General features: G+C 38.9%; 1 protein-coding gene across 3 annotated transcripts in view; it reads left to right on the top strand.

Moving 5' to 3' along the window:
* ADAMTSL3 (ADAMTS like 3) overlaps positions 1-23,247 on the top strand; it is a 361,288-nt gene that overhangs the window by 205,610 nt on the left and 132,431 nt on the right. For all 3 annotated transcript variants that reach the window (XM_065906671.1, XM_065906673.1, XM_065906672.1), the window contains exons 10-15: positions 9,037-9,148; positions 12,765-12,903; positions 14,468-14,518; positions 15,539-15,743; positions 19,322-19,469; positions 21,914-21,998. In XM_065906671.1, coding sequence (XP_065762743.1) covers positions 9,037-9,148; positions 12,765-12,903; positions 14,468-14,518; positions 15,539-15,743; positions 19,322-19,469; positions 21,914-21,998 — 740 coding nt within the window. The remainder of the gene's footprint in view (positions 1-9,036; positions 9,149-12,764; positions 12,904-14,467; positions 14,519-15,538; positions 15,744-19,321; positions 19,470-21,913; positions 21,999-23,247) is intronic.

The following is a 23,247-nucleotide window of genomic DNA, read 5'->3' as shown; positions in this document are numbered from 1 at the left end:
AACCTGAGAGAGAATGTGAAGACCAGCTCTATCCCACAGTTCAGTTCAGATCAGTTGCTTGGTCGTGTCTGAATCTTTGTGACCCATGGACTGCAGCACGCCAGGCTTCCCTGTCCATTACCAACTCCCAGAGTCTGCTCAAACTCATGTCCATCAAGTCGATGATGCCATCCAGCCACCTCAGCTTCTTTCGTCCCCTTTTCCTCCTGCCTTCAATCTTTCCCAGCATCAGGGTCTTTTCCAATGAGTCGGTTCTTTGCATCAGTGGCCAAAGTATTGGAGTTTCAGCTTCAGCATGAGTCCTTCCAGTGAATATTCAGGACTGATTTCCTTTAGGATCAACTGGTTTAGATCTTGCAGTCCAAGGGGCTCTCAAGAGTCTTCTCCAACACCACAGTTCAAAATCTTCAATTCTTGGCACTCAGCTTTCTTCATGGTCCAACTCTCACATCCATGCATGCCTAATTGATAAATCATGGATTGCTGGACCTTTCTCGGCAAAGTAATGTCTCTGCTTTTTATATGCTGTCTAGGTTGGTCATAGCTTTTCTTCCAAGGAACAAGCGTCTTTTAATTTCATGGCTGCAGTTACCATCTGCAGTGATTTTGGAGCCCAAGAAAATAAAGTCTGTCACTGTTTCTACTGTTTCTCCATCTATTTGCCATAAAGTGAAGGGACTGGATGCCATGATCTTAGTTTTTTGAACATTGAGTTTTAAGCCAACTTTTTCACTCTCCTCTTTCACTTTCATCAAGAGGCTCTTCTCTTCCTCTTCACTTTCTGCCATAAGGGTGATGTCATCTGCATATCTGAGGTTATTGATATTTCTCCCAGAAATCTTGATTCCAGCTTGTGCTTCATCCAGCCCAGCATTTTGCATGATGTACTCTGCATGTAAGTTGAATAAATAGGGTGACAATATACAGCCTTAATGTACTCCTTTCCAAATTTGGAACCAATCTGTTGTTCCATGTCCTGTTCTAACTTTTGCTTCTTGACCTGCATGCAGATTTCTCAGGAGGCAGGTAAGGTGGTCTGGTATTCCCATCTCTTTAAGAATTTTCCACAGTTTGTTGTGATCCACACGGTCAAAGGCTTTGGTGTAGTCAATAAAGCAGATGTTTTCTGGAACTCTGTTGCTTTTTTTTTTTTTATGATCCAGTGGATGTTGGCAATTTGATCTCTGATTCCTCTGCCTTTTCTAATCCAGCTTGAACATCTGGAAGTTCTTGGTTCATATACTGTTGAAGCCTGGCTTGGAGAATTTTGAGCATTACTTTCTAGCATGTGAGATGAATGCAGTTGTGTGGTAGTTTGAACATTCTTTGGCATTGCCTTTCTTTGGGATTGGAATGAAAACTGAGCTTTTCCAGTCCTGTGGCCACTACTGAGTTTTCCAAATTTGCTGGCATATTGAGTGCAGCACTTTCACTGCATCATCTTTTTGGATTTGAAAGAACTCACCTAGAATTCCATCACCTCCATCAGCTCTATCTCACAGAGTGTTGTTAATAATTTCGCTCAGTCCTGGGTGCACTGAAATACAAAGGCACCTTTGCATACAGTTCCTAGATTAGACCTCATTTCTTGGACGTCTCCGCTGTCTCCAGGAGATACTGAAGGACAAAGAAGCCTGTTGCACTGCTTCCATGGGGTTGCAAAGTGTTGGACTCACCTTAGCAACTGAGCAACAGCAACAGCAACATGGACTTTTAATAAATGGAAGGTTGAAAACAACTATATTCTGACGTGATGAGTAAAATATGAAGGCATCCATGGGATGCTGGATTCTTTTGTGGCTATTGTGCCGATTTTGAAATCTGGCAACTCACTGCACCAATGAGATGGGATTTCTTTTTTTCTACTTTTTCAGAAGCTGTATTTTCATGTTTGGACCTTTTTGGAAGAAAAGTGCACTTTTTCTTCTTCCCAGTGGATTTCTCACTAAGCATCCTTCTTTTCCTGAATGATCTATTTCTAGTGGAGGACTCTTGTCACTCTGCTACTGAGTCACAGTATTTTGCATGTGAGCCCCCGAGGTATTCTTGTTTTGCTTCTGCAATATGTGTACGTGGCCACCATGCAGCAGTAGAGTCTTGAACCTGTAGCTGATGCCGTGTGCTTTGTTGGTTGGAGCCTGAGGCGCTATCCTTTCAGTAAGAATTTACTGAGGATCTAAGTAGGTGTTTGTGAATATCTGCTTTCACTGTATGTGTATGAGAATAATCTAGTAAAATAAACATAAGTGGCTTTGAGAAAGGTATCTGTTTCCATGGTTAACTATTTTAATAATGATTGCTGGTGACTTTTCCCCTCTTTAAAAAGTATGTCCCTCTTCAAGGGAAGAAAAAAGTTTTCCTCGTAGTCTGAAATGTTCCTTTTTATGTTAGTTGTCTATCTTCTTTCTTCTATTTGGATATTTTGTATTTCTGTAGAAAAATATTTTCTAATTTCTTCTTTTTTAATGTTTTCTATTGTGGTAAAATGAAAAGTGTTTTTATTTCACCATGTTTCACTGTACAGCTCAGTGGCGCTAAGTACATTCATGTTGGTTTTCAGCTGGGCAAGCCTCTGTCTCTGGTTTCCTCCAACCACAGCTCTGGATACTGTGTATGTTTTCTACCTACAAGGTCTCTCTTTTCTTTCTGGGGAGTTATGGCAGCACATCTAACATCTCAGGGATGAGAGGATTTGAAACTGTTTTCCTCTCTCTGAAAGAGAAGATTTTAGCCTTGCAGTATGGTGCAGACGGTGGCTAAATCCTCATGTCCACAGGTGTTTCAAAACACAGCAGAACAGTTTTCAGAGTCTGCATGCGTTCACTTCCTGAACCTACGGTAACAAAGCACAGTAAACTGGGTGGCTTAAACAATAGATGTTTATTGATCTCACAGTTTTGGAGGCTAGTAGTTCAAAATGAAGATGTGGGCAGGACTAGTTTCTTGAAAAGGATATGAAAGAGAATTTGTTCATGCCTCTCTCCTCGCTTCTTGAATCCTCAGCTTTTCTACCTTTTCTTCACACCACTTTCTCTCTGTGCATGTCCACATCTGTGCCCAAATGTCTCACTTTATATAAGTGAGACAGGCTGGGACCTGGAACCTTTCACTGCAATGGTTGCACCTAGACACACCTCTCATGTGACAAAATACAAATAAGTTATATGGGACTAAAAATAACTGTGTGCATGCACAGTTGGGGCAGATTCTGGACAAAAGATTGAAAGAGACTGAAAAGCCCAACTGCCACTTTTGAAGAGCCTGGAGCAAAACTGGGTGTCGGGAACAAAGGCAGAGTACTGAGCATGCCCCCTGCACATGTCACTACCTGAGGGGTGGGCAGACCACCTACGTCACCCTGCAGTCTGACCCCCTGGACACACCCCTGTCCTCACCCCACTTCAGGATTGCTTCTCGTCCCCTCGGGGAGCAGGGGAATCTGTTGTTTGTTCTCTGTCCCAGCTGCAATGAAGTCTCGCCGGAATTTATTATCTGGCCTCAGATCAATTTCTGTTGATCAAGGAGGCCAAGAACCCTGGTCGGTAACAGAAGAACACTGGTCATACTGGGTCAGGCCCATCCTGATGACCTCATCTTAGCTTGACTAGACCTGCAAAAACCCCATTTCCAAATAAGAGCATTTCTGAGGTTCTGTGAGTTTGAACTTCAGCATAACTTTGTGGGGGATACAGTTCAGTGTCTAACAGAAAATAAAATTTACCTATCTCATTCCTCTCAATCAGAATTCCATCTCATTTTAAGCATGTGCCGTGAATCACAAAGGTAGAAACGTTTTCAATTTATTATTTTCTCGAAAAGTGTCCAATTCATCTAATTTTTAAAATTTAACTTTTGAAATGTAATCATAGCCTTCCTTTATCACTAAAACAAAACAAAACAGCAACAACAAAAAACTCACCTGTACCTATGTCTCATTCATTCCTAAACGTGTTCTCTGGTTCCTTGCCTAATTTTTGTTTGTTCAAACCAGCCAAAGGCTTGTCTCTGAGGTATCTAAGAACTAGATTTTAGTCTTGTTAACTCTCAGAGTTTATAAAGAATTCTATTCATGTAAATTTTAGTTTTTGTTTCTTTTCTCTTTACATGGGTTTTATCTTGGTATTGTATTTTTAATTTCTAGAGTTAAATTCTTAATTCAACTTTTGTTATCCATTAAATGTATTTACAGCTACCAGTCCCCATACAGAAGTTCTTAATTTTGTTGTGCTATAGGTTGTTAATTTTAAACTTTATGTGTAAGATATTTGTATCCTGGCTAGAAAATCTTTGCTTTATTCTGGATCATAAAAATATTCTTGTATATTTTTGTCTAGAAACATTACTATTTTACCTTTTACACTGAGAGCTACAATCCCAACTAGAATTGATACTTATGTGTGAAGTAGAATCCGTATCTTTTCCCCCATGACTATCCAGTTGAGCCAAAACCATTAGGTGGAAAAGACAATCCTTTCCCCATCTATCTTAAATTCCAAACTATATATGTGTGGCTCTATTTTTACACTCTCTTCTGTCCTATCTGTCTATATGCAGCAATACCATTGTGACTTAATTACTGTAACATTAGAACAAGTCAATATCTGGCAGTGTAATTTCTTCAGCTTTGTTCTTGAAGATTATCTTTAATATTCTTGCCTCCTTCCCTTTCCATGTCAACTTTGAAATATGCTCCTAAATTTTTATTCTGCTGATTTTGATTTGAGTTGCTTTGAATCTGTAGGTCAGTTTGGAGAAAATTCACCTTCCAATATTGTCTTCCAGTCCATAAATATGGTATATTCATCCCTTTATTTAGTTCTTTTGAAAGTCTTCTCAATAATGGTTATAATTTTCAGTGTGTATGTTTTGCATATCTTTTATTAATTTCTAAATATTTGATTATTATTTTGATGTTATTGTAAATGTTTTAAAATTTTTTCTATTTGTTTTCGGCTGGAGAATGAAAATCTAATTGGTTTCCATATATTGACATTATATTCTCACTGCATTCACATGTTTATACTAATAGTTTGTGAATTCTTTTGGATTATGTACATGAACAATTATGACACCCACAATAATGAGTTTGGTTTCTTCTTTTCCAATTGTTTTATACTTTAAAGAAATTTTCTTACATTGTTGTTATTGTTCACTCACTAAGTCATGTCCTACTCTTTGAGACCCCATGACTGCATGCAGCATTCCAGGCTTCCCTGTCCTTCCCTATTTCCTGGAGTTTGCTGAGATTCATGTTCACTGAGTCAGTGATGCTATCTAACCATCTCATCCTCTACCACCTTCTTTTCCTCATGCCCTCAGTCTTTCCCAGCATCAGGTTCTTTTCCAGTGAGTTGGCTCTTCCCATCAGGTGTCAAGTACTGGAGCTTTCTTGCATGACTTTGGACGCGTAGTACAGTGTTCAATAGAAGTAGTGATTATGTTTTTCCTTTCTTTCCTTTTAATACAGTGAACTACATTGATTTGGGGATGTTAAACTGATCTTACCTTCCTGTAATAAACTTTATTGGTCATTATTTTTTATTAGAATTTATTGTCAGTATTTACCTACAAGTATTTGTTATTTTATTATTAACAAAAAGGGTTACCCTTTTATATATTACTAGTTATGATTTTAAATTATTTTTATTTATGATTATGTTTTGGTATTTATGTCCAGGAGAGGTAAGTTTTTTTCCTTGTAATGTCTTTGTCAGATCTTGGTGTTAATTTTATGCTAGCTTTATAAAACACATTGAGAAATACTTCCTCTATTCTGTAACAGTTTATGTGAGATTGCTGTTATCTAATTAGTCAGATGTTTGATTTCCTGATGTGGCAGTTTTGTTTCAAGGAATCTGTCTATTTCAACTAGCTTTTTGAAAGTTATTGACATAGGTTTTTTTTTTTTTACAGTATTGTCTTATTTCTTCCATTATGTAGAGAATCTGTGGTGAGTCTCATTCCTAACATTGATTATTTGTCCCTACTTGCTTTTTTTTTTCCTTTAATCCTTCATGTTGGAGGGCTATCAATTTTATTAAACTTTTCAGAGAAACACTGTTTGGCTTTATAAGCCACTAATAAGTAATTTCATTCTCATATCATTAACGTCTGCTCTTGTCTTTATTATTACCATCTCTGTTCTTTCTCTGGATTCAATATGCTTTTCTTTTTTTAACTTTTTGAAATGGATGGTTAGATCAGTGATTTTTCATCCAATTTTTCCGTTACATACAATTTTAACTCCATAAATTTCTCTCAAAGTATGCCTTAAATTTCATTCCACAATGTTTAATATGAAATCTTTTCCTTCATCATTCAGTTAAATTGTATTATAATTTTCATAGTGATATATTATTTGACTTACAGTATATTTCCAAGTGTAGTGTCCAAGTATGTCAGAATTTTCAAGAAATCACATCATTTTATACCTTAATTCTACTGTATTCAGAGAACATTGTATCATTTCAATGTTTTGAAATTTGTGAAAACAATTTGTGGCAAATTTTGGAAGAGTATGATATGTAGTCTTCTGTTGTTGGGCACAGTGTTCTACATATATCAATTAGGTCATGTTTATTAATGGTTTTATTCAAAATTATAGCCTTACTGAATTTTATCTCCTTATTCTGTTACCACAAGAGACCTGATAAAACTATCACTATGACTGTGGAGGTGTCTATATTTTTTCTATTCTTGTCAACTTGTGAATTACATATTTTGAAGCTTGGTGGTTAGGTACACTAACTTTTAGAATCATTAGCTCTTATAGTGACTTGACCTCTTTGTCATTGTGAAACTCTTTCTTGAAGATATCTCTCCATGTCTTCTGGCTTCCATTTATTCTGTTGAGATGTTAGCTGTCAGACTTATTTTTGTCCCTTAGAGGGTAACCTGTCTTATTTGTCTGTTTTCAACCATTTTCTCCTGTTTTTTCATCAATTTGACTATGATGTAATTAGTAACTTTTCTTCTGCGTAAGCTTCGTGGTGCTTCGTGAATCTAAAAAACTCTAAACTTCTTAGACTCCTTAGAAGTGCTTTCTGCCTCCGTAACCTCATCCCATCCCTGTAACTCTCCCTTCTTCCATACAGATCTCCTGTCTGGAGCTTTTCATTTGATAATTTTACAATTTTTTAATTGTTTTATAAGTTAGTATATCAAACTTTTCTTTTACAGTCAATTCTTATTTATATTTACTACTAAGCTTTACTGATCATTTCATCATTACTGCTTCTTGCATCTCATTACTTTCTCATGCATTTATATTAGTTCTTTTTCAGTATACCCTTAAGTAGTTTATTTTTCTAGTCTTTGAATGGTAATGTTTCTGTCATTTTGTCTCTGAGAAAAATTTTTTTCACTGATTACTGATTGTTAATTTGATCTTAGATTGTTTGTAAGTTGACAAGTGATCATTGATTGATAGTGAATAATTTGGTTGTAGAATTCTATATTAAAAACTATGGTCCCTCATCATCTTAAAGGTGTTCATTTTCTTGTATCCATTATTGCCTGTGAGAAATCTGATGCCACTCTGATTCTCACTCCTTTGTAGGGAATCATCTTTTTTCTGATAACTTTTAGAATTTCTCTTTGTCCGTGATGTTGCATTTTTTTATGATGTCTGCTCAGAACTTTATGAATATTTTTAGACTGAGTACTTCTGTCTTTCCCACATTGCTCACACTTCCCACATGGGATCTTAGTTCCCTGACCTGGGATCAAACCTGCACCCCTTGCAGTGGAAGCACAGAGTCTTAACCATTAGATCACCAGAGAAGTCCCTCTTTTCTTTCTCTTTAACTCCATGTAATACTGGCATTTCTGCTGGGAATACTGCTGTTCCCCACAAGCTTAATCTTTGTTTTCCCTCTATTTTTCTCTTTGTGTTACATTCTGGGACTTTTCCTCAATTCACTCATTTGTTCAATCAGTAGAGAAGAAAAGAAAGAAGGGAGAGGACTTGCTGAAATAAAATAACCTGAAAGTAAACTTATCTCTGTCTGTAACTGCCCTCTCACGGTCAGCGGTGCACCTTCTCTCTGTTAACTAGGTGCAGCAAGGCTCATATGCAAACACTGGATTTGTGTACATTTTGAGTTTCTGTAATTGTACTTTCAGAAGGATCTGCTAAAAGATGCTTAGGGATGTTGTTGTTAAAAATGTAAGATTCCTAATTATGTGCCATGTTGTAAGCAAACCCAGATTACATCTCAGTTCCTGTTCTCATAGAAATTAAAATCATAGGTATCAGGAAGAAAAAAATGTTAAGCAAACTAAAAACTCTGAAAAAATTGATACAGATGAATTTATTTGCAAAGAAGGAATACAAGGACGTAGAGAACAAACTTATAGATACCAAGCAGGGAAGAAGGGGTGGGATAAATTGGAAGACTGGGATTGACATATATACACTGCTGCTGCTGCTAAGTTGCTTCAGTTTTGTCCGACTCTGTGTGACCCCATAGACGGCAGTCCACCAGGGTCCCCTGTCCCTGGGATTCTCCAGGCAAGAACACTGGAGTGAGTTGCCATTTCCTTCTTCAATATATACACTTCTATGTATAAAATAGATAACTAATAGGAGCTTACTATACAGCACAGGGAACTCTACTCAATGCTCTGTGATGACCTAAATGGGAAAGAAATCCAAAACAGGGGATGTATGTATACAAATGGCTGATTCACTTTGCTGTACAGTAGAAGCTAACAGCATTGTAAAGCAACTATTTGCCAATAAAGGTTTTTTTTTTTTAAAGTCCGCCTACATTTTTGTGAACTCATTCACAAGCATGGCATTACCTGGAAAAATGACTCCAGGGAGAATGGTTGAAGATCTTCTGAAATCCCATTTATGACAAATTTAATTGAAATGCTATCACATCTTAACATTCTGGGAATCTTCATGTACGAGAGTGTGTTGTGATAGACGTGTTTGTCTCCCTAGGTGACTTGTATTCACCTCATGTTGAAAGATGTGGAAGGTGCTTTTTCATTGCATGCAGACAGGTTATCACAGTTCTTTCTGTCCAGACCAGGTACACTGTGACTAAGGACAGCGTGGTCCAGTTCTTCTTCTACCAGCCGATCAGCCATCAATGGAGACAAACTGACTTCTTTCCCTGCACCGTGACGTGTGGAGGAGGTGAGGCACAGACTTCGTTCCTAAATATTTAGAGCTCAGAGTTAAAAATGACATGTTTGTGTTTTTGAAGCCGTCTTTAAAGTTAGTGTGCTAATTAGAGACGTGTAACCACGCAGCATCTTACTCCACGACCTGGGGCACAGTGGGGTTAATGAACATGCATCTGCCTTATTCTTGAAAACAGGTGAAAACTGGATTTAGAGAACACCCTTTCCTTTGAGCAAAGAACTGGAAACATGTTTGCATGTCTCTCATGGACCCCAAAATAAGAGCAAAGAGATAGGGAGGCTTTTAAATTCTATACCTTTTAAAATTCTAATCCTGAAGAATTCTTTTTGATTCTAATTATCCATGAGAAAAACAACAAATGTCTCTTTAGTTTTAATTTATTTTCTAGCTTTCACACACAGTTAAATATGTGTTTTCATTTGGACACCAAAGTTAAAAGAGACGCTTTCCATTCTGGGAGAGACATGTACAGTGGGATTCAGCTTAGTTCACTTGGCTCAGTTCTTGGGAGGAGAATAGGTTTTCTCATATCTGGATGCCCAAGGAGAGCCACAATCAGCCCTGCTGGTCGGGATTCCAACCTTCAAAGGAATCGCCTGGCTGTGAGTCTGTCACCAAAGATGGTGTTGCCTGTGAGGACAGAAGGAACATGTTGGGCTCCTTTCGGAGGTTCCCCCAACATCCTGCCATTTTCTGTACACCAGCAGAATTTCAGTACATTTGTTCTTAATGTAGGAAAGCAGTCTGTCTTACTTCTTTCTCTTTTAGTTATCTGTGTATTGTGACAAAATTAAGGAGGAAAATTAATTGTCTCTCTCCCCAAATTATAAACACCTGTATGCTCTTTGTCTCCTTTTAGAAATATGTTTCCATTTAGAACAAAGAAATTTTTCTTTGACTCAAGGAGCTATAATTTCATTCTGTTATTATTTTGGGGAAAATACGCACACATAAAACTCACAAGGAAAGCATTACCAAAATCTAATTATATTAGTAATCGAATCTATATGATTTATGTAAATGCATTTCAGAGTTTGGGATAATGAGGAAGACTAGTATGCTGGTCTCCAAGTACTTGGGTGGGCTTTCCCGGTCTTGTCTGCAGTCATCTGTGTGGGCCACGTGGGGTTAGCTCAGGGAAAGTACCCGGACTGGCATTGCTGTCTGATACTGCAGACTTTCTGGCAGATATTGGTGCCCAAGTCATATTTTATCGACTCCATTTGGATTTTCGTTCCTGTGGTTTTTGACCTTGCTTTTTATAATGCATACCAGTCTGTCCTTCTACACTCAGCTTACATTTAAGCCACAACTTGTAGGAAGCTGTCTAGTGTTTTTCTCAGCCATTGGGCCTTTAAATGTATTTTTGGAACTTTGTACCAGTTGATTAAGGCTGAGAACTTAATTTTGGACTTTTTTTTTTTTCTGAAGAGCTCATTCTGGTTTTGAAAAATTACCTTTTTAAAAAACTTAACATGACACTTATATAGTGGCAGGAAGCTTGGAATCAGATCTTTCAGGAAATAGAAGCATCATTTTGTGAGTTGTTTTTTTGAATTTACAGCCCTCATCCATATGGAATGTTCACTTTCCTCAGAGACTGTACAAACTGATTGAATAGAATCAGGAATAAGTCTTCATTCCTTTTTCTTTGAAGGCTTATGAGGCAGGGGGAGATGTAGATAGGAGGGTTTTGTTCCCCTGTATAGAAAATGCTATTTCCCCAGTTAGAAAGCTCATTGTTGTCAGAGGTAACCTAGGTACCCCAGGGCAGGAAATGAGTAAAGTGTACTAGCAATGGAATATTTATTATACAGAAGAGCGAAACAACAGCTCAGTACAAGGGTACTTCTCAGAAATGTAATGTTGAGTGAGAAAAGTAGAAAACAGAAGACGATCTAAGACACAGTATTATTTATTTAGTCAAAGCAGATACACATGAAACAACACTACAAAAGATGGATGTATATTTAACACATTAACAATAAATAGATGTCTCTGGGGGATTGTAATGGAAGAAGGGGAAATATAAGGAAACAAGAGCCTTGCATAGTGCCATGACAACAGTAAAGAGATATGACACTGAATCACCTTCTGTACATGAGCTCCAAAAATTTTCAAAGGAGTCTATTATAACATTCTAATCATAAGTGCTAAAATCAGGGACTTCCCTGGTGGTCCAGTGGTTAGGACTTAGCCTTCCAATGCAGGAGTTGCAGGTTTGATCCCTGGTTGGGGAACTAAGATCCCACATGCCTTGTGACCAAAAAGAAAAAGAAAAAAACCAAAACATAAAACAGAAACAGTACTGTAGCAAATTCAATAAAGACTTTAAAAATAAAATGGTCCATATCAAAACAGAAATCTTAAAAAGTAAGTGCTAAGTATAACACAAATCAGTTATAATGCAAGTTATAACACAAGTAGTCATTCTCAATCTTAGTCAAACATTTCAGTCATCTTAGAGGAACCTGAGAGTCTTTTTTAAAAAGTCTCTCTTTTTTTTTTTGCTGCTCAGTTTGGTTCACTTCAGTTCAATCACTCAGTTGTGTCCGGTTCTTTGTTTGTAATTGCATGGACTGCAGCACGCCAGGCCTCCCTGTCCATCACCAACTCCCAGAGTTTATCAGACTCATGTCCATTGAGTCAGTGATGCCATCCAACCATCTCATCCTCTGTCGTCCCCTTCTCCTCCCGCCTTCAATCTTTCCCAGATCAGGGTCTTTTCAAATGAGTCAGTTCTTTGCATCAGGTGGCCAAAATATTGGAGTTTCAGCTTCAGCATCAGTCCTTCCAATGAGTATTCAGGACTTATTTCCTTTAGGATTGACTGGTTGGATGTCCTTTCTGTCTCCTTTCTGACTCTCAAGGGTCTTCTCCAACACCACAGTTCAAAAGCATCAATTCTTCGGTGCTTAGCTTTCTTTATAGTCCAACTCTCACATCCATACATGACTACTGGAAAAACAATAGCTTTGACTAGACAGACTTTTGTTGGCAAAGTAATGTCTTTGCTTTTTAATATGCTGTCTAGGTTGGTCATAACTTTGCTGCTGCTGCTGTACCATATCACCCAGCCTTTGTTTAAAGGTTTACATTGTTAACAAAGCTTTTACACTCATGATCTTACTCGCTCCCCCACAGTAGCTATAAACCTAAAGGAGTTTGGGAAACTGGAAGCAGCACTCAGTCCAATTGCTAGCTCTCTATTGGTGCTTTTGCTAAAGCGCCTTACACCCTCTTCTGATTAAGCAGTGGGCATCTGCTGCTTCTACCTTCTAGGTGCCCTGGGAATAAAGGAATGGCCATATTTCTTCAGTTGCAGTGTGACCATGGGAACAGATAGGACCCACTCCTCCCACTTTAACCTGTGGGAATGCTGATTTCTTGACTATAATGCTTCTGATTTCATTGGACCAGAAGGGGACCTGGGTGCTGGTATGTGTTAAAGGCTCCCACATGGTTCTGTTTGTTATACAACCAGGGTTGAGAACCACTGAGTTGAGTTTCTTAAAGAAGAGAGAAAAAAATGTGTGGCAAGCAATAACATTACCAAGGAAATCCCAAATGGATGCAATACTCAGACACTTCTCTTCTGCCGCTTTAGGGTATCAGCTCAATTCTGCTGAATGTGTGGATATCCGCTTGAAGAGGGTGGTTCCTGACCATTATTGCCATTACTACCCTGAAAATGTGAAACCAAAACCCAAACTGAAGGAATGCAGCATGGATCCTTGTCCATCAAGGTTTGTATCACTGCACTTTGGTACATGTATACAATGGAATATTACTCTGCTATTAAAAGTAATGCAGTTGAGTTTGTTCTAATGAGGTGTATGAACCTGGAGCCTGTTATACAGACTGAAGTAAGTCAGAAGGAGAAAGACAGATATCATATATTGACACATATATATGAAATCTAGAAGGATGGTACTGATGAGCCTATTTGCCAGGCAACAATGGGGACACAGAGAACAGACTTGTAGATGCAATGAGGAAAGGAGAGGGTGGGATGAGTTGAGAGAGTGACATGAAAACATACATTACCATATGTAAAACAGACAGCTGGTGGGAATTTGCCATATGACACAGGGAGCCTATATGACACAGGCTGATTCATGTTGATGGATGGCAGAAACCATCACAATTTTGTAAAGCAATTATTCTCCAATTAAACATTAAAAAAAAGAAATCAATGGCAGCTGTGACTGATCCATCCTTATCAAGCAGCACAGTTCCATTGCATGACCTTGAATGTACCCTGGTGGCAGGTACCTGCGAACCCATTTCCAACCTGGTCAGGAGGCATTAGGCTCATCTGCTCACGCATCTGGTTCGCGCTTGTGGGCTCTGTGTCCATGTGCTGTGACCTTTCGCTTTTCGTCATGAACCTCTCTGACCATGTCTTGTGTATACAGCATTAAAGGTCTCTTCATTCAAGTACGTCTAGTCCACCTACCAGCTGTGAATATCGATAATTCACCATTTTAGCTTTTTAAACGGGGTTACCGATGACCACATTTCGACTTTTGAAGTGTTCACCTTAAACTCAGCATAAATAATGCATAGTGCAGGAAGTGGAGAGTTTGACTGCCAGAGCAGAAAAGCTATGCATAAAGCATCCTGCTGCATAATTTAGTACCTGGTGACTTGGATTGCCAGAAGTTGGCAATCCATCTTCTGGATTGGGGAAGTTTCTTGACTTTGCTACAGGATCCTAAAATAACAGCACACTATCAAGTCCCAGAATCCCCCAGCTCTCTGCCAGCTGGCTGAGGCAGTGTGCAAGTGGAAAGGGAAGCGTTCTCAGTGGATTTCATTTCCTATCTTGAAGCTGTGTATTTCCTGTAATCCCAGGTGTACACAATCACGAATAGAGGCCTTTTCAAAAGACAGATCCTGTTAAACAAAGTGATTTTCTAAAGATCCTGCTAATAAGACAGTATGTTAATATCATGAATTTATTTTATCACAATAATTTAAGAGGATAAAAGGGGATAAATAGATTTATCGAAATTAAGAGATGATAAACATATACTACTTTAATGAGTATATACTGCTAGCTTCATTTTCTTCATTTTCATATAGAATTAGGTAAGTTGTATATCAAAGATATCCCTAAAAATTAAGGAGATGGTAGCAAAAACGTGCAAGTGGAAAGGAAATTTGGGGGGAAATAGTTCAGAACAGTTGGCATATTAAGTGTCAATATAATTTGAAAGAACTCTGTCTTTTGTCATATGACATCTGTACTAGTCAAATGAGTAAATGTATTGAGTAGTAATTATATTCTCACGACTTCATTTCTAGTGATGGATTTAAAGAGATCATGCCCTACGACCACTTCCAGCCTCTCCCTCGGTGAGTTACGTGTTTCCTTTTCCCTTCTGTAATATGCTCTAGGCAGTTTGCAAGGAGCTTTAGTATCTGTGAAAGGTGAAAGTGAAGTCGCTCCGTCGTGTCCAACTCTTTGCGACCCCATCAACTGTAGCCTATCAGTCTCCTCAGTCCATGGGATTTTCCAGGCAAGAATACTGGAGTGTGTTGCTATTTCCTTCTCCAGGGAATCTTCCCAACCCAGGGATGGAACCTGGGTCTCCCACACTGCATGCAGACTCTTTACTGTCTGAGCCACTGGGGAAGCCCATAGTATCTGTAGCAGTAGTCTTAAATGTATGAGACTAGACCCTTTACAGAGAGCTAAGGGAACAAAGACTTTAATTACATAAGATTTTTCTAAGAATTATATGGAATAGGCTGCCTCAAAGGTAATATTTTCTGTCACTGGAGATGTCAAGCATGCATTTATACCTAGGTATTACAGAGGGGAACTTCCCTGGTAGCTAAGTCAGTAAAGAATCTGCCTGCAATGTGGGAGACCTGAGTTTGATTGGGAAGGTCCCCTGGAGGAGGGTATGGCAACCAACTCCAGTATTCTTGCCTGGAGAATCCCCATGGACAGAGGAGCCTGACAGGCTACAGTCCATGGGGTCGTAAAGAGTCAGACATGACTGAGTGATTAAGCACAGCACGTTACACATTCCAGTTGATTAGATATTTGCATTCCCTTTTATACCTAGACATGTTAGGTTGGTCCTTTCTGACTGACTTTGTATGATTCCCTGGTAATACTGTCCATTGATGTTTTATACTTTAGAGTCAGATTGAAGATGCTTTCACACAGTGGCCCTGTTGTTATAATATACTGGGGCAGGTGTGTTACTCCCATCTGACAATAACCTTCAGGACCAAGGAGTTAAGACAGCACAGTGTGTGTAGTAGTTAAGATTAAAGTCTTATGACTGTACTTGTTGCAATCAACTTTGCAAACTTGAAGCAAGCAACAAATGAATAATGTGTTTTCACTTGTTTGCTTTTGAGCTGGGAACATAACCCTTGGACTGCATGTTCAGTGTCCTGTGGAGGCGGGATTCAGAGGCGCACCTTTGTGTGTGTGGAGGAGTCCATGCACGGAGCGATACTTCAGGTGGAAGAATGGAAGTGCATGTACGCGCCCAAGCCCAAGGTGATGCAAACCTGCAATCTGTTCGACTGTCCCAAGTGGATCGCCATGGAGTGGTCTCAGGTAAGATTTGAGAATATGCCACTTTTAATTCAGTCTCAGACTTTAATGATTATTTGCTCTGTGGCCAGTACTGTACTGGGCAACATGGTGGATGCAGAAGTTGTATGTGAACATGGTTCCTACTCCTGAAGAGCTGAGAAGACAGTTGAAGGATGATGTGAGGCAGAATGTTGGAGGCATCAGAGCAGGTACGAATGATTGAGAACCATGGTATATCTGAAAGGAACAGGGATTGAAACAGTTATTTGGAAAGTCTTTGTTGCCCTTATATTGCTGAACCCATGTTTCAGATTCGCAGACTTAAACCATGCAGGAGCCTAGAGAAGGCATCACTGTGGGGTATGGCTAAGCCAGGATGGTGGAGTAAAGCAGAAATGACACAGAATGACTGGAGGCTGAAAAGGCACTAATTCATCTGGATAAAAGAGAGAATTCATGTTATTAAGAATTGGAAGATTAAGACAGAGATGCTAAAACTGACCCTGGAAGTGTGTTCTTTTTAAAAATATTTATTTATTTTATTTGGCTATACCAGATCTTACTTGAGGCATGTGGGATCTTTGATCTTTCCTGTGGCATGTGGGCTCTTTTTAGTTGTGTCATGAGGAATCTTTAGTTGTGGCATATGGGATCTTGTTCCCTGACCAGGGATTGAAATTAGGCCTCCTGCATTGGTAAGGTTGAGTTCTCGCCACTGGACCACCAAGGGAGTCCCTAGAATTGTATTCTTGATCTGGTGGTTACTATGAAGCTTCACTCTTTTTATTGAAGAGAGTAAATGTGTTATATTTTATGTAAATGAGGTAAGATAGACTGATGCTGGGAAAACCCAGAGGCAAGCAGCCTATTTGGAAGCCACTGAGATGTCGTTGTTCAGTCACTAAGTCGTGTCTGACTCTTTGGGGCCCTGTGCACTGCGGCATCCCAGGCTCCCCTGTCCTTCACTATCTCCCGGTGTTTACTCAGATTCAAGTCCATTGAGTTGGTGATGCAATCTTAACTGTTTCATCCTCTATTGTCCCCTTCTCTTGCCTTCAGTCTTTCCCAGCATCAGGGTCTTTTCCAATGAATTGGTTCTTTTACTCAGGTGGCCAAGAGCTTCAGCTTCAGCATAAGTCCTTCCAATGAATATTCAGGGTTGATTTCCTTTAGGATTGACTTGACTTGATATCCTTGCTGTCCTGGGGACTCTCAAGAGTCTTCTCTAGCACCACTGTTCAAAAGCATCAGTTCTTTGGTGCTCAGCCTAACTCTCACATCCATCCATGACTACTATAAAAACCATAGCTTTGATTAGATGGACCTTTGTCAGCAAAGTAGTGTTTCTACTTTCTAATACAACATCTAGATTTGTTAAAGCTTTCCTTCCAAGGAGCAAACATCTTTTACTTTCATGGCTGCAGTCACCATCCTTGGTGATTTTGGAGCCCAAGAAAATAAAATTCCTCACTATTCCCACTTTTTCCCTTCTATTTGCCACGAAGTGATGGGACTGGATGCCATGATCTTAGTTTTTTGAATGTTGAGTTTCAAGCCAACTTCTTCACTCTCCTTTTTCATCCTTGTCAAGAGGCTTTTTAGTTCCTCCTCACTTTATGTCATTAGGGTGGTATCATCTGTGTGTCTGACGTTGTTGATATTTCTCCTGGCAATCTTGATTCCAGCTTGTGATTCATCCAGCCCCAGCATTTGAAATTATGTACTCTGCATAAAAGTTAAGGAAGCAGGGTGACAATATACAACCTTGACGTACTCCTTTCCCAATTTTGAACCAGTCCATTGTTCCATGTCTGGTTCTAACTGTTGCTTTTTGACCTACATACAGGTTTCTTAGGAGGCAGGTAAGGTGGTCTGGTATTCCCATCTTTTTAAGAACTTCTTGAAGATGGGTCTATGCTGCAAAAGGCCTCCATATCCTCTGAAACTCTTCTCTGACATTTTAAGAAACATCTATGGACTTAGGAAAGAATCTTCAAGCTTTATGAAGCAGTGGTGAAGTCATTATTTTGACAGCAGGAGGCTCTGGGATGGAATTCCACTTGGCCTCTTAGGAACTACTTGACTTTGAGGAAGGTCCTTAGTTGGCGGGTTGTTGATTGGCTCATCTGTTAAATAGGAATGAAGCGGTTGACCTGCCAGTGTATCAGAACCCCTTAGTGAGATCACATCTGCAAAACACTATCTGTTCTGTGGCATGTGCCCAAGGCTTCTTGACTTCTTCCAGGGGTGGATCCAGGATTGGTGGGACCTGAAGTTTAAACAATATGGAGGTGACTTTTTTAAATTTCTATTTTGTTCAAGTATAGTTGATTTACAGTGTTGTGTTCATTTCTGCTGCATAATGAAGTGATCAAGTTATACATATTTATACATTGTTTTCTCATATTCTTTTCCAGCATGATTTATCACAGGACATTGAATATAGTTCCCTGTGCTATACAGTAGGACCTTGTTGTTTATCCATTCTATATGCAACAGTTTACATATGCTAATCTCAAACTTCCAGTCTATCCCTCCCCTACCAAGGAGGTGACTTTTTAAGAAAAAAGAATACAAAACACAAATTTTGAGTATCTAAATAAATATTTAGAATAATGAAATTGTAAGAAATTACAAGTATTTTAAAGTTGACAACCCTAATGTGACTCTGGACTTGAGTTAAGAATAATATATCAGTATTGGTTTATCAGTGTGACAAAGGTACCACACTAATGCAAGATATTAATATTGGGGGGTACTGTGTGTAAGGAAGAGGGGGCATATGGGAACTCTTATACTAACTGGTCAGTTTTTCTTTTTTAAAATTATTTTATTTTTATTGCACTATAATCACTGCTCAATTTTTCTGTAACCCTTAAGTAGTCCTAAAAACTAGTCTTGATTTAAAAAAAAAAAAACATGCATACATACATATATACTTACCAACATAATGTACATAAACTGCAAAGATATCCTGGATATTCATGACTTGAAAAAATTCCATTCACAGGCAACAGTACCTTCTAAATCATAAATAAATTATTCAAGAAAAGAAATGCTGACAACACAAAATTCACAAAATTTAGAGAAAATAACATAATGTTTTCATTCATTTTAACTGCCTTATTACACCTATAGTATTTTTTCCTACATTTTTGGCTGAATACCCTTAGAGGGCCTTTTCATATGATATTTTTGCAAGATAAGTTTCTATACACAGAATAGAGAGGTAATCCTGTAGCGTGGTTCAGCAAAATTTGGTATCTTTTTAATCAGTTGTTTCAAAAGGCTTCTTTTGTCTTCACAGATTGTTTTGGATGATGTTGTGTGAATTTTTAATCAAGTTTGAGAAAAACCTATTCTTTCATATTTGTATAGAAAGATTTTAGGGCATTTCAATATTTCTTGTGCTGTGATCTCACCTGAAATACTTTTCAAAGTGAGAATTGGAAGTAATCTTGCAAGGGAGGGACCCTGAAGCATAAGAATCATGGGAAATTAGCCTCCATCCCCTTTCTTATGTAATATTTATCTGATGGTCCTTTGTGTTTAATATTCAGGTAGAAGAATTTCATTGACTTCTCTTTTTATCTCTGAAGTGCACAGTGACCTGTGGCCGAGGGTTGCGTTATCGAGTTGTGCTGTGCATCAACCACCGTGGACAGCACGTTGGTGGCTGTAACCCACAGCTGAAGTTGCACATCAAAGAAGAATGTATCATTCCCATCCCCTGTTATAAACCAAAAGGTAAATTTATGGTGCATTTTAAAGTGAAATCAGGTGGTGCTCTACAGCTCTCTTACTAATACTGCAGCATTTGCATTTAAACATACTAACTTTCTTACAAAAACTGTTCACTGATAGATTGACCTGTCCACCTAGATAAAGAAGTTAAACTTGTGTCATTAATTGATCTTGAAGAGAAACTTAGATAGATCTTGTTGATTCAGTGCAGTAAGTCCCCTACAAACAAACAAGTTCCATTCTGAGAGCTGGTTCATAAATCCAGTTTGTTTGTAAGTCCAACAAAGCTAGCCTAGGTACCCAACTAACACAATTAGTTATATAGTAGTGTGCTGTAATAGGTTTATCATGCTTTTCACACAAACAATACATTAAAAGAAACAAATAATAAAGGAAACACTTTTTTTAAATTGGAGGCTAATTACTTTACAATATTGTATTGATTTTGCCATGCATTGACATTGAATCTGCCACGGGTGTACATGTGTTCCCCATCCTGAACCACCCTCCCACCTCCTTCCCCATCCCATCCTGTCATCAAGACAGTATGGTACTGGCATAAAGAAAACACTTTTAATCTTCTAGTAAGTACCTTAAGAAGTACAGTAGTGCAGAACATGGGCTGGCATCGATTGAACAGGCAAGAAGAGTTACTGACTGGAGGAAGGAGGGGGGTGGGAGATGGTAGAGCTGAAGGATTGTTAGCAGTTGGATACGGAAGACAGGCTGCAGTGTCACTCATGCTTGATGTTTATGGCACAGGTTCTGGTTCCTTGCTAAACCAGATGCACATTCACATCTTTGGAAGTTCACATCTTGAAGGGTCATATGTAGGAGACTTACTGTATAGGTACAGTGGCTCCTGTCTGTGTAGGTTTATATTAACATTTCTTAGTGGACATAACACATGGACCACAGCCTTGTCTAACTCAATGAAACTATGAGCCATGCCGTATAGGGCCACCCAAGATGGATGGATCATGGTGGAGAGTTCTGAGAAAGTGTGGTCCACTGGAGAAGCGAATGGCAAACCAATTCAGTATTCTTGCCTTGAGAACCCCATGAAAAGTATGAAAAGGCCAAAAGATAGGACACTGAAAGATGAACTGCCCAGGTCAGTAGGTGCCCAATATGCTACTGGAGATCAGATGAGAAATAATTCCAGAAAGAAGTGGACATAAAATTAGTGATTCAGTGCCTGTTTTGAAGAAAAGGAAGAAGAGGGTGAAGGGAGAGAGGAATAGGAAAATTTCTACCTGCCTTCCACCAGAGTGGAAGGAACAGTGTCCTCTTCATCGTACGTCCTATTGTCTACCATGAACAAAGAAAACTTTCTAGACTGAAAGTCTAGATTTATAAATTAATCTCCAGTCAAGGTTTATAGATGCACTCAGAAATTTTTGTGTGGTTCCATTTGTTCCATATGAATTAGCAGACATGGGTAGCATCCATGGGTGAGCAAACCTTGGCACCACCTCTTAGGTATGTATGTGTTCCCCTCTAGACAGGAGGCTTTCCATACACGCACTTTAGTAAGGTATTACCAATCCTTGTGACAAGTATTTCCTTTTGGGAATGAAAAAAGAGTTACTCCCAAGTGTCAATGCCAAGGAATCGTCCTTATTGGCCCATTAGAGAGGATGGTAAGATTCTTCTTCATGATTTCTGGGTGCATTCTTCATACAAATAGCCTCATAAGCAACTAATTCTTCATTTCTTTCATGATGTCTGTCTTCTGGAAAAATCTCTGGTTTCCATGCAAGGTACAAATACTGATTATATAACTTCTTCAGGGAAGTCTTTTCTCCTTCTTTTCTGCAGTCAGTGATACTTTTATAGCCACTTTCTTGGCATCTGTGATTTCTCCAAAGCAGTCCAAAATTATTTCCCTCTCACTTCATAATTAGATGGTTTCTTCACATCTTAGGAAGCTTCAAAGGACAGAGAAGGGCACCAGCTTGCTCCTGCAGGCCAACTGTAATTGGTAATCATCTCTCTTAACAACTGCAACATTTTAAAGTTTGAGTAAACCATAATACAGACTTTTCTCCTCGCAGTTTTCTAAGCCTTCTATGTTATTTGCTTGTCTCTATTAATTTCTTCACTCAGTGGGCAAAAAATGTGTGGCAAAAGAAAGCAAACTGATCTGGTTGAAATCAGAGTTTTAATATGCAAACAACAGAGATTGGTACTGATTTATAAAAGGTGTTTTTATGCTAACTTGGAGAATGTATTCAACTGTGTCATGGGATTGTTTGGTTGCATTCTGATAATGTGTTAATTAAAAAAATACATGACAGAAATTTTTGGTTTCGTCCAGAAGCCACTTCATGCACTGTTCATTTGAAAAAAAAATTGATGAAATCTCCAGTAAATAACAATCACATGTCCAGCTCTTGAATGATTAACAATAATTAAGCTTGTTGTTTATGTTCCTTTTTCCTTAGAAAAAAGTCCAGTGGAAGCTAAATTACCTTGGCTGAAACAAGCTCAAGAACTAGAAGAGACCAGAATAGCAACAGAAGAACCAACGTGAGTCCAGGACCTTTTATGGGAGTATTCAAGGCCTAGCCAGTTAACATGATATATGTCATTTTTGTACTCATTGGAGTACAATGATATGTTTCAAATCCAAATGACCTGGATTTGCAGACTCTAGAGAGCCTGAACTGGCTAGAAGTCTCCTCTATTGCACAATTCAGCAGTCTTACTTTGGCAGCATCTACGAGAAGCACAGAAAAGAACAGTGCCTTTTAACTCAAAGCAGACTCAGTAGTCTGTTACAGTTACCAGATTGGGGGTAATATCTAGATCTAGATTAACACGTATGATTTGACCAAAGACCATCACAGTGTTAACCAAATAAACCGATCATTCCATGGATAAGACATGGCCAATGTTTATCAAACCAGTTAAGTTACAGAGATGTAACATGATGGCCTGAGTGATTATCAGGAGAACTCCCAGAGTTGCTGTGGTATGGGGCATGGAAGAACATGGCACCAGGAGTCTTGGAGCCTAGAACCACCACTTGTAACCATGTGACCTTAGACAAGTCTTTCATTTTTCTGTGTCTCATTTTCCTTACTTATAAAATGAGAAGGCCAGGCTTAAACTCTAGAGAGATAAAAAATCCAATGATTTCTGTCCACACGGGATTTAGCAAGTTTGGGCTGTCATGGTATCCATGGAGATATAGTATCAACAGCATGTCAAGAAACATTCTGGAGGTGAAGGTATGGGGGCCTAAAGAGAGCAAGGAATCTAAGACATTGAATCTCGCCCAGGAATCTAGAAACAAAACAGCATCAGTGATAGACTTGAGGAATTGGACAGGACAGCTGATTCCACATCAGATATGTGAAGCCTGCAGTGCTGACAGACTGTCACAGGGAGAACAATTCACAGGATGTCAGAGCAAAGCGGATCTCAGAGGCTGGGTGGCCAGTCTCTCTCTTCAACACCTTCAGCAAGGGCACAGTTCACTGCATTGAGAGCTCTTTCTTGGACTGAGCAACCTGAGTTGTTTGCAGTACTTTTTTTCCTTTTGAGCCAAAATATAACCTCCTTCCAATTTCTGCTTTCCGAAACAGAAAAAAACACATCTATGCCTCGTCCCATGTGACAAGATTTCACAAATTTGCAGAAAACTGAATCCCTAAAGCACTATCTTTCCCATCATTCTTAGCCTTTTCAGTGGTTTTTGTGTATTGTTTTTAGATCCCTTACCAACCCCGTTGCTCCTCTCAGAACAGGCTCTCATCCGTCAATGTCTGTTTTC

This window comes from Muntiacus reevesi, chromosome 15 (genome assembly GCF_963930625.1).
Source record: "Muntiacus reevesi chromosome 15, mMunRee1.1, whole genome shotgun sequence".
NCBI lineage: Eukaryota > Metazoa > Chordata > Mammalia > Artiodactyla > Cervidae > Muntiacus > Muntiacus reevesi.
The sequence above is the reverse complement of the archived record's forward strand: the minus strand, read 5'-3'. Positions and strand labels throughout refer to the sequence as shown.